Source organism: Astyanax mexicanus, chromosome 16 (genome assembly GCF_023375975.1).
Source record: "Astyanax mexicanus isolate ESR-SI-001 chromosome 16, AstMex3_surface, whole genome shotgun sequence".
In the NCBI taxonomy this organism is placed as follows: Eukaryota; Metazoa; Chordata; class Actinopteri; order Characiformes; family Acestrorhamphidae; genus Astyanax; species Astyanax mexicanus.
The window spans coordinates 40,655,860-40,668,130 of NC_064423.1; the positions used below are offsets into that span (position 1 = coordinate 40,655,860).

At 37.5% G+C, this 12,271-nt stretch overlaps 1 protein-coding gene across 1 annotated transcript in view; it reads left to right on the forward strand.

Moving 5' to 3' along the window:
• The first annotated feature begins 1,289 nt into the window (after positions 1-1,289).
• The window catches only part of tub (TUB bipartite transcription factor), a 167,908-nt gene continuing 156,926 nt past the window's right edge, over positions 1,290-12,271 (forward strand). Inside the window, exon 1 of the mRNA XM_022670111.2 lies at positions 1,290-1,483. Coding sequence (XP_022525832.2) covers positions 1,428-1,483 — 56 coding nt within the window. The 5' untranslated portion in view covers positions 1,290-1,427. The remainder of the gene's footprint in view (positions 1,484-12,271) is intronic.

Here is a 12,271-nt window from a genome sequence, read left to right on the forward strand (position 1 = left end):
GTTTTTTAGTTTTACCATGTTTTTACCATATTTACCATGTTTTTACAATGTTTGCCATGTGTTTACCATGTTTGCCATGTTTTTACCATGTTTTTTAGTTTTACCATGTTTTTACCATATTTACCATGTTTTTACAATGTTTACCATGTTTTTTGTAGTTTTACCATGTTTACCATGTTTTTTTTTAGTTTTACCATGTTTACCTTGTTTTTAGTAGTTTTACCATGTTTACCATGTTTTTACCATGTTTTTTAGTTTTACCATGTTTTTACCATATTTACCATGTTTTTACAATGTTTGCCATGTTTTTACCATGTTTACCATGTTTTTACCATGTTTTTTAGTTTTACCATGTTTTTACCATATTTGCCATGTTTTTACAATGTTTACCATGTTTTTACCATATTTGCCATGTTTTTACAATGTTTACCATGTTTTTTGTAGTTTTACCATGTTTAACATGTTTTTTTGTAGTTTTACCATGTTTTAACATGGTAAAACTACAAAAAACATGTTTACCATATTTTTAGCATGCTTTTTATAGTTTTACTATATTTACCATAGTTTTACATTTTTTTTTGTTTTACCGTTTTTATAGTTTTTACCTATGAGACACATTCAAATACATTTTAAATACAGATATTAAAATTAAAATGTATTTCAAAAAAATGCGTCTGTATTGAAAAAATAAAAAAACATGGTAAAACTACAGAAATCAAGGTAAACATGGTACAAATTCATAATTTCATAATTCATAATGTGGTAAAGCGATTACAAAATTGGTAAACATGGTAAAAATATAAAAACATGGTAAAACAAACATGGTAAAAGTATAAAAATATGGTAAAAAATGGTGGCACTGGGTTGAAGTCCTTATTTTGAGATATCAAGTTTTTTTTTTTTTTGTTTGTCTTTTGTTTTACTGACTTACCATCTAAAAATAATGAGATTTACTTTATAATGAGTAAAATAAAGGATGAGCTTCTATAACATTCAGCTGTTTATACTGCAGGTTAGGAGAGCTGTATACCTGTGCTAAGCTAATGCAGGGGGGGGGGGGGTATCTGCAGTGGTTGGGTGGAGGGTGATGGTGATAATGGTGATAGTGATGGTGAGCAGGATGATGGTGAAATGCAGTGTAATCCAGCCTGGCTGCAGTTTAATGAGAATGAATGGTGAATGAATAAAGGCCGGTGGATCTCCCGGGTGCAGGGGGATGGTGTGAGATGTGAAGACCCCTCTGATGGAGGTTCTGGTGGTACAGTCCATCATACACTAAACCTTCTATCTCCATTCAGCTCAGCTCGCGCTCCTCGCAGCAGCAGCTGATACGCGGCGGTGGACGCTCAGCATCTCGCGCACAGAGCTCAGAGCTCACCCTCACCCTGAATGACAGTGACGGTCTGCTACTGCTGCTGTAGGTGAAGATGGACGGAGTGAGCGGGAATAAGAGCATGTCCTACAGCCGCTGGAGCTACGACAGGTAAGAGCAGCGCTGCTGAGCTTCGAGCTGGACGGGATTTGACGTGTTACGCCTCTGTGTCGCGCTGATTCAGTGTGCGGTTGGGTGTAAATGTAACGTTGGAGGTGGATGGTGAAGAATGTAGCTCGTGGGTGAAATGACAGATCTCGGGGACTGATTGAAGCAGGATTGGAAGTTGAGGACCGGTGGGATTGGATTTGAGTTGGTCTGGATTTCATGCGTGTGTTTTTATACTCTGCTGTTTACAAATGAGATCATGGGTCAATGATATGGAGGCTCTTTTGGCTTCATGTATTTTTGGATTATAGTTGAGAAAAATGGTATGAAAAGCAAAAACAATCAATCTGACCAAGCTTGAGAACCACTATGACCAAGCATCACCATGCTGATTAATCAGCAAGATCAAAATCCAATGCAATAGAGCACCATTCTGGTCAGGAACTAGGTAACCAAGCTACCTTACCTTACCTAAGTATAGGGTATGTTGTAGGAGTATATAGCAATCAAGAAATATTGTATATTTTTGATTGTATCAATACATGGCATACGATACCAAGAGCTTATGGGTCAGTGATAGAGTGGCTGTATTGAGCTTTATTGTATTTCAGTTGATGTATTATCTTCAGTTGACCATGGATAAGTTGAGAAAATCAATCTGACCAAGCTTGAGAACCACTATGACCAAGCATCTCCATGCTGATCGACCATCAATACCAAAATCCAATGCAATAATACGTCATTCAGGTCAAGAGCTGGGGAACCAAGCTAGGATCATATAGTTTTGATCAAATCATATTAATACCTGGCATCAGATATGGACATTTTTATTAAAACATTGACAACGTATCTTGAGACACCCTGTGATCCCCAGCCATAGTATGATGCTATTTTCGTTTGATAGTTTAATTGATCTACAAGCATGATCAATCAACCTGACCAAGCTAAAGAACCACTATGACCAAGCATCTCCATGCTGATCAACCAGCAACACCAAAAAATCCAATGCAACAATACGCCATTCTGGTCAAGCACTGGTTAAACAAGCTAGCTTACAAGTATAGGGTATGTTGTAGGAGTATATAGTAATCACAATATATTGTCCAGTTTAGATTGTATCAATACATGGCATACGGTACCAAGAGCTCATGAGTCGGTGACAGAGGGGCTGTATTGAGCTTTACTGTATTTTAGGCTTCATTGTATTTCAGTTGATTTGGATTAGTTGGGAAAAAAGCTAAAAAATCAACATGACCAAGCTAAACAACCACTATGACTAAGCTTGACTGTGCTCTTTGGCCAGCCATTGTATAACTGGTCTACAAGCATGATCAATCAACTTGACCAAGCCAGAGAACTATTATGACCAAGCTTCATCATGCTGATTAACCAGTAAGACCAAAATCCAGTGCAACAATACACCAAACCAGCTACTTTACAAGTATAGGGTATGTTGTTGGGGTGGGGCAATTTATCAATATCATGACATATTGTATAGTTTTTTATTATATTGTATTATATCGATACCTAGCATAAGATATGGATATTTTTATTGAAGCAATGGCAACATATCATAAGATTCCTTGAGATTCCCAACGGTATGTTACTGTTATAGTTTGATAGTTTAACTGGTCTACAAGCATAAACAATCAACCTGACCAAGCTAAACAACCACTATGACCATGCTTCACCATTCTGATCGCCCAGTAAGACCAAAATCCAATGTAATAGTGCACCATTCTGGTCAAGAGCTGGTTAACCAAGCTAGCTTACATGTATAGGGTATGTTGTAGGGTTAGGACAATATATCAAATAGTTTTGATCATATCATATCAATACCTGGCATCAGATATAGACATTTTTATTGAATCATTGGCAGTATCTTGAGATACCCTGTGATTCCCAACCGTAGTATGTTGCAGTTTTAGTTTGATTCTTTAATTGTTCTACAAGCATGAAAAATCAACCTGACCAAGCTTGATAAATCACCATTCTGATCAACCAGTAAGACCAAAATCCAATGCAATAGTGCACCATTCTGGTCAAGAGCTTGTTGACCAAGCTATTTGTTTTGATCATATCATATTGTATTGATACATGGCATAAGATGCCAATATTTGTATCGAAGATTCGCCCCCCAATTAGACCAAGCTTGATAAATGAGCTCATGGGTCAGTGATAGAGGGGCTGTATTGAGCTTTATTGTATTTTAGGCTTCATTGTATTTCAGTTGATATATTATTTTCAGTTGACCCTGGATTAGTTGAGAAAAAGCTAAAACAAAAAATAAAAACAGTCTGAACAAGCGAAACAAACCACTATGAACAAGCTTTACCATGCTGATCAACCAGTAAGACCAAAATCAAATGTAATAAAGCACCATTCTGGTCAAGAGCTGGTTAAACAAGTATAGGGTATGTTGTTGTTTTAGTTTGATTGTTTAACTGGTCTACAAGCATGATCAATCAACCTGACCAAGCTAGAGAACCACTATGACCAAGCATCATCATGCTGATTAACCAGCAATACCAAAATCCAATGCAATAGAGCACCATTCAGGCCAAGAGCTGGTCAAACCAGCTACTTTACAAGTATAGGGTATGTTGTAGGGGTGGGGCAATATATTAATATTATGATATATTGTATAGTTTAGATCATATCATATATCGATACCCACACTACTCTACTCCACACTACTCCAAACTACGCCACCCTACCCTCACAGTACTCCACTCTACTGTATACCTTCTCACTCTACCTTCTAACTACCCTACTTTACATCACTCCACCCTTCCTCTACCCTCACACTACTCTGCTCTACCTTATACTTTCTCACTTTACCTTTCTCTACTACACACTACTCTGCTGTATCTCACTCTACCCCACTCTGCTTTTACACCTGCCCACTCCACTTCAAACTACCCTTACTCTACCTTCTTTCTACCTGTCTAGCCTTACCTCACACTATCCTCACTCTACCTTCACACTACCCTACTTTACCTCACTCCTCCCTCAAACTATACTCACATTACCTCACTCTAGCCTCATTCTACCTTCTTTCTACCTCACACTGCCTAGCTTTACCTCACACTATTTATATTAACACTTCCCCAACCTCGCTTCTATCTATCTATCTATCTATCTATCTATCTATCTATCTATCTATCTATCTATCTATCTATCTATCTATCTATCTATCTATCTATCTATCTATCTATCTATCTCCACCTCATCTCTACCTCACTCTAACCACACACTACCTTTAGTTAACCTCACTGTACCACACTTTACCTAATACTTCCTCTTTCTACCTCTCTACCCTACTTTACCTTCAAACTACTCTACTTTGCCTCACTCTACCCTCAAACTACCCTCACATTACCTCATTCTACCTCACTCTATCCTTGCTGTATCTCACTCTACCCTACTCTACCTCACTCTGTCTCACTCTTTTAAAATCTAGTGTTTGGTTTTAGGAGGATAATGCTGAAGTGTGGTGGAGATGGTTGTTTATACCGGGGAGTCAGTTGATACCCAGTATGTGATTGGTATTCTGTGTTTGCTGTGAGTCCAGAGGGACTGGCGAGAGAGCGAAAGCGAGAGAGCGCGCGCAAGAGAGAGAGAGCAAGAGAGAGAAAGAGACAGAGAGCGAGAGCAAGAGAGAGAGAGAGAGAGAGAGAGAGCAAAAGAGAGCGAGAGAGAGAGTGTGATACACTTGTCTGCAGTTTCATTGCTTTTCTATATGGGTTGTGTTATACTGGAGTGAGAATGGGAATAGAGGTTCCACCCATCTCTCTTTCTCTTTCTCCCTATTTCTCTCTTTTGCTCTTTCTTTCTGTTTCTCTCCTTCTTTCTCTCCATTGTTTTATTCCTCTCTGTTTCCCTCTTATTTTCATTCTCTCTGTATCTTTCACTATCTTCATCTTTCTCTGTCTTGCTCTGTCTTTCTGTTTCTCTCTTTCTTCCTCTCCATCGTCCTCTCTCTCTACTTCTCTCTCCATCTTTCTCTCTCTCGCTCTGTCTCTGTTTCCTTCTTTTTCTCTCTCAACCTGTTTTCCTGTTTCCTTCTTTCTTTCTTTTGATAGATAGATACTTTATTTCCATCTTTCTCTCACCCTGTCTCTCTGTTTCCCTTCTTCCTTTTTTTCTTTCACTCTCTCTATTTCTCTCTTCATCTTTCTCTGTCTTGCTCTGTCTCTGTTTCTCTCTTTCTTCTTCTCTATCATCCTCTCTCTCTACTTTTCTCTCCATCTTTCTCTCTCTCTCTCACCCTGTCTCTCTGTTTTCCTTCTTTCTTTTTTTCTTTCACTTTCTCTATTCATCTTTCCATCTTTTGCTCTCGCTCTGTTTCTCTCTCCATATTTCTCTCTCTCACTCTGTCTGTTTCCCTCCTTTTTTCTCTCCATCTTTCTTTCTCTCGCTTTGTCTGTTTCCCTCTATTTCTTTCTTACTCTGTCTCTCCGTTTCCCTCTTTCTTTCTTTCTTTCTTTCTTTCATAACATCTTTGTCTTTCTCACTGTCTTCGCTCCCCTTTTTCTTTCTATTCATGTTTTTCTCTATTGCTCTGTCTTCCTTTTTCTGTCTTTCTTTCTCTCCGTCGACCTCGTTCTCTGATTCTCTCTTTCTCTCTCTCTCTCTTTCTCTCTCTCTCTCTCTGTGTGGTCAGGTGTTAGTGAGGGATCAGGTATGAAGGTAAATGGAGGGAGTGTTTTATAATGAAGGTGATGCTTCACAGAGCATCTGAATCCTCTTCCTCACAGTGAGACGCTTATCCGTTAGCGAGCTCCGGCTGAGACATCCCATAATTCCTGAGCACTGATCATAACGCACTGTACCACTGTACCTGCAGTCTTAACAAGCCTCATTAAAACATAGCTTTCTATACCACTGTCTAAATTAATAAATATATAGCGAATATACTGGATAAAGTGATGGATGGAGCTCCATCATTCAAGAGAACAGTACTGGAGGCTTTATACCCCTCTATAGCTCAGATCCCTAGCATTATATATTTATTTACCTGCTCCTGGTGTTCCTATTCTATTGGCAGTATCTCTCTGTTGGGACTAAACAAGCTGTATGTGTACTCCTGTATCAGCAATAGGAGCAATTTAAAGTAGCTGACTGTAGCATAAAGCAGCATAAGGTTATTCAAAAGCAGTGTGTAAGACTGGTGGAGGAGGAGAACATGATGCCAAGATGCATGAAAAAAAAAAACTGTGATTAAAAACCAAAAGGGTTATTCCACCAAATATTGATTTCAGAACTCTTAAAACTTCATGAATATGAACTTGTTTTCTTTGCATTATTTGATTTCTGAAAGCCATTTCTCATTTTCTGCAAATAAATGACAATATTTTATTAGAAGATTATTTTATGGGCACATGGCTATAATTACAATATAATTATCAACAGGACAAGCTTCTAATTGTACTTAATAATGTAAAAAAAATAACTGTATTCTGCACAGATGGCAGGTAGGCCTGTTCAAATACACTGATGTGCCTTAATGTTTGTTTAGCTGGAAACCAAATATTGGCAAACCAGTGTTTTGGCAGCCAATTACTGAATGTTTCTGCCTGTTTTGTTTTTTCATTCCAGGCAGTTCACAGTGCTAATCTGTTTATTCAAGTCTGTTATAAACTGTAATAGTTTTCATAATTTTAATAGTTAAAAACATTTAAACCATTTTACACTAGTGTTGAGCTCAGGACTCATCCAGGACTCATCCAGGTCTTTATAGAGGTTGCTTTGTGCTCTGGTTCCCGCAAACTTGAGAGCATTAAATTGTCCAAAGTCTCTTGATCTTTTTAAGCATTAAGAGTTATTTTCAATGGAACTAAGGGGCGGAGCCTAACTCCTGAAAAAAAAACAACCCCACACTACAATCATAATGATCCCCCCTCTACCAAACTTTACACTCAGCACAGTGCAGTCAGACAAGTACCGTTTTTGTGACAACCGCCAAACCCAGATGCTTTTATTCATCCATCTTCCATCTTTTATTTTTTGTCCTACATTCAGTAAATGAATAGTGACTATGACTATGAAGGAACACATAAGGAATCATGTAGTAACTTAAAAACAGTGTTAAACAAACCAAAATACTCTGTGAAGAAGTATTTAGATGCTCTTATCTGGGGAGCTGTTTGTTAACTTGCAGTTTCTGAGGCTGGAAACTCTGGTAAATCTATCCTGTACAACAGAGAGAACTCTTGCTCTTCCATCCTTCCTTGGTGCGTTCCTGATGAGTGCCAGTTCCATCATTATAACATTTTTTAATGTTCACTTTACTGCAAAATTTTAAAAAAGCTTAAAAGTTTTAATTGCACTATTTAACTTTTTGCACTTTTTTTCATATTTCACTACTGTAGGTAATCATGTACTTACTAAAGTAAATAATATCCATAACAAATACTGTTATCATGTACATATTTCCATCCTGGATGTAAATTTAACTTTTGGATTGAATATTTATATTTAGTTATGTATCTTTCTTTAATGTATATTTTCTACTTTTCTTTTTATACAGAGGAAAGAAAGAATTTCATTGTACGAGCAAACTTGTTTTATAACTGTGCACATGACGATAAACTCTTTTTTTTTATTGAATTGAATTAAATTAAATTGAATTGAATTAAAGTATATTTTTCTCTTTACTTAGTTGAGTAGTTCTTGTGTCTCATAACCTGGATTCGAACATTACTCAAATATTCACTATTCACTGTATACCTGTAACTCTACCTCTTCACTACTTTACTTTAACTGATGCTCTCAAACACTTTATTATTAAGAGACAATGCATTCAATTAATTAACTCTTGATGAGTTCAGCACAGCTGTTAACTGAAAGCCTGAATTCCAGGTGACTCTACCTCATAAAACTGACTGAGAAAATCCAGCCAGGAATGTAAAATATAGAAGATATTTGTTGTTTAACACTTTTTTTCTGGGTCGTGTTGAGTCTAGATGTGTAGTTTTTCTGTGAAATGATGCTCAGATGGGTCTGTCCGGATTTTCTGGTATTTTCTCATTGATTAGAATATGTGGATGTTCTAATGGTGGTCCATTTCCTAACCCTCGCTAACTCGGCTTCACCGTACCCACACTGCACCGGCTCAGTGTTCCTGAAAAGCACCAGATCAGGAGCCAAGGTGTTTACCAGAGATAGCATTCAGGCTGCTGGAGCTCCAGCGGGCCTTGTTTAATATTTCTGTTAAGAGAGATGTGAGCCAGCCTCCAATTATCCAAATGAATGTCAAGTGATTTCATTATAGTGTTCTGATCGGGCCGCTGGAGAAGCCTGGCCTCTGTTCACGGCTGCCATTAGTGCGGCGCTTTTCAACCCAAGAGCTGAGAAATGTTGAGGAGCGATTAATCGATGCAGCAATTCAGCCTCGTAAACAAAGCCGGTCTGGCCCTGATACAACAAAGAGCCTGGAGTCGAGTGATGGAGGCTCTGAGGAGAATAAAAAACGAAAACGAGAGAGAGAGGAGCCATAGTACAGGCATTAGGGATGGTGTTTTATATTTTAAATTCTTCAAAAAGTAGTATTTTGTTGCTTAGATTAGACATCTTTTGCACAACTCTGCTGGAGATTTTCTCCGTCAGCTTTATGAGGAAGAGTCACCTGGAATTCAGGCTTTCAGTTAACAGCTGTGCTGAACTCATCAAGAGTTAATTACTTGAATTTCTTGTCTCTTAATAAAGTGTTTGAGAGCATCAGTTAAAGTAAAGTAGTGAAGAGGTAACTTCCTTCTTTTTGAAAGAAAAACACACTTTTCATGGAATTCACAACAATTTTGTCCATTTTACAATTCATTTAAGTGTATCAGATGATTTAAAGATTAAATATTAAAAATGTTTGTATTAAAGCCTATTTTTGAGGCTTATTTTTTTTACATATAGTCCTGTTATCAGCAACGGTCCCAAATTCCAGTTAAGGATATTTGGTTATTAGAGTAATTGGTTGTTAGGACACTCTTGCTCAATTGTGATGCACAGCTAAAAAACATTATACTAATAAGTGAGCTTAATAAAAGGGAGAACAACATTCAAGGTTAATTTAGTATCTGAAGCATCATCAATTGCTTACAGGATCAAAATTGTTAGAAAGAAACAACTTTCGTTAAAGACTCATCAGTCCATTGTTGTGTTAAGGAAGAAAGGAAGGCAACTCAATGCGAGATATTGCCAAGAAAGTCAAAATATCTTACCATGCTGTTAACTACTCCCTTCGAAGAGGGAGTCCCTTCAAACTGTCTCTAACAAGGACAGAAAAAGGAGTGGGAGGCCCCGATGCACAACTGTGCAAGAAGATAAATATCTTAGAGTGTGCAGTTTGAGAGAAAGACACCTCACAGGGTGTTAACTGACAGCTGCACAAAACGGAAGCAGTCAAAATTACTTAATAACTTGAATTTCTTGCCTCTTTATGTTAAAGTTTGAGAGCATCAGTTAAAGTAAAGTAGTGAAGAGGTAGAGTTACAGGTATACAGTGAATAGTGAATATTTGAGTAATGTTCTAATCCAGATTATAAGAAGCAACAACTTCTCTATAAAGGAGTTTAAGTTATTAGCATTAGCATTAATTAGCATTAGCCGCTAACTGCGTTAAGCACTAGCTCTTTCGCCATTCAAAGGTGAGTATTATCAGCCTGTAGTCTGTGTGTTTTTACCATGTTAAAACAAGCTATGTGGGACAAACCTTTAGCTAATATCACCCTGGATTACTGGAACACTCAGGGTTCCTCAGTCTAGCGCTATTGGGTGGCATTAGCCGCTAACCGTGGCTAGCCTTAGTGGAAATCTGGAAATCTAAACTTCCTGTAAATAAACTGAAGTGTTTTACTCACCCAAATAAACAGTTTTCATGAGAGAAATCTGTGTAGATTAACACTCAGCGCTCACTCAATTTCAAGAATTATAGTTTAGTTTATTTAACTTAGCTTAGCTTTACAGGTCTCTGAATCAGAAGGGAAACATGGCAACACCTCTGTTCCTTACTAGTGTTACTAGTGCCACATAGGGTGCTTTATAATCTGCACCTTATAGTGCAAAAAGAACTATACTACAAGAAAAAATGAAGGTCAGTCAATCCAAAAAGAAGAATTTCAAGAACTTTTAAAGTATCCTCAAGTGCAGTCACCGCAAAGACCATCAAAAACATTATGATGATGATGAAACTAGTACTCATCAGGACAGCCCCAGATAAAGAAAAAAGAGCAAGAGTTTTTCAGAGTTGCCAGCCTCAGAAACCACAAGTTATAAAACATCTCCCCAGATAAGAGTAACTTAATACTTCTTCAAAGAGTATTCTGGTTTGTTTAACACTGGTTTTAAGTTACTACATGATTCATTATGTGTTCCTTCATAATCCGGATCACTTCACTATTCATTTACTGAATGTAGCAAAAAAAAATAAGTCAGACTGCATACACCGTGCACCGTGTGTCTTTGTTATCATAACGTCAGGAAAAGTACAACTTGCACGGCTCGAAACCCTGTGCAAAAGGCATGAACTAATTCTCCTAATTAATCGTGGGTGTGGTTAATTTTGGGCATAACATAAAAAACAGTCAGTTTAAACTTTAATACAGAATAGGAGCATACTTGAAATGAAGACTAAGCATCATCGCATTGTTAAATATTTTTTATTATTATTTTTAAAATCAAATAATGTTTAGTTCCATGTAGTGCTGAGTGATTTTCACGATTAACTCGATTAATTCAAATTACAGTTTTAATGCGATTTTCAAAATGAGTAATCGCGATTTTACATGCTTACATACTCCAGTGTCTGTGTGTGAGTAACTCCGAGGTTTGAATGTGAAATGAAATCATGGGCTTAAAAACAATGTCTTGAATCATTGAGTCACCCATTCACTCAATGAGTCGACTCAACCCAAAATGTCTAAACACCATATATATATATATATGTATATAAATTATAGTTGTTTTGTTTTTTTGCAAGTAAACCTAGTTTTGAACCATTTCTTTGTCATCTGTAGTTTGATTTTTAGTAGAAGAAAAAAAAAAACGATTATAATCTAGTTCCATCTAATATTCAATTGTTTAAAGCTCACCTTCTGCGAAAATCCGGTTTTTCTTGTTTTTTGTGGAATACAGTAGGTCTCTCCGAGTTGAATGTGTACACCTGCACATTAAACTGTTTTGCAGCCCCCATTGTCTGCAGGAGCTAAGCAAAGAAATCCCCCCTCCCCCCCTCCGAAAAACGGGTGAATTTTGAATTATCTTTCTGCCTACGTAGGCAGAAACTCACAGACCAGCCCACCTTGGCTCGAGAAACTCCCAGAGGCGGAGCTGAAGCGACGCAACATCACCGCTCATCAGTTAGGAGGTGGGAGGCAGTGAGCGGCAGAGCGGCGGAGGGGCGTCGCAGTGCTCCTAGCCAATCAGAGGAGAGATATTTGCATGCTGTTTGCATGTATGAATATTCATGAGCAAAGCTGGAATCCGGTCATTTTGGACACACCCCTAAAACAGTCCATTAAAAAAGAGCTATACAGAGACACTTGAGCACTTTTTTTTACAAAAACGGCTCACATGTCATTCATTCATACTAGAGACCACAACTAGACATTTTAAAATGAAAGAAAAAACGACGGAAGGTGAGCTTTAAGGTTTTAACCATAGTATTGTTTTAGTATCAGTATTAACATATTTAGGCAGGTATCATATCAAAAGTCATATTTTTGGTATTGTGTTAATAATACTAATACTCTAAAAAACAGAGGTACGATATGAGTACTTTTTTGTACTCAAAGGTAC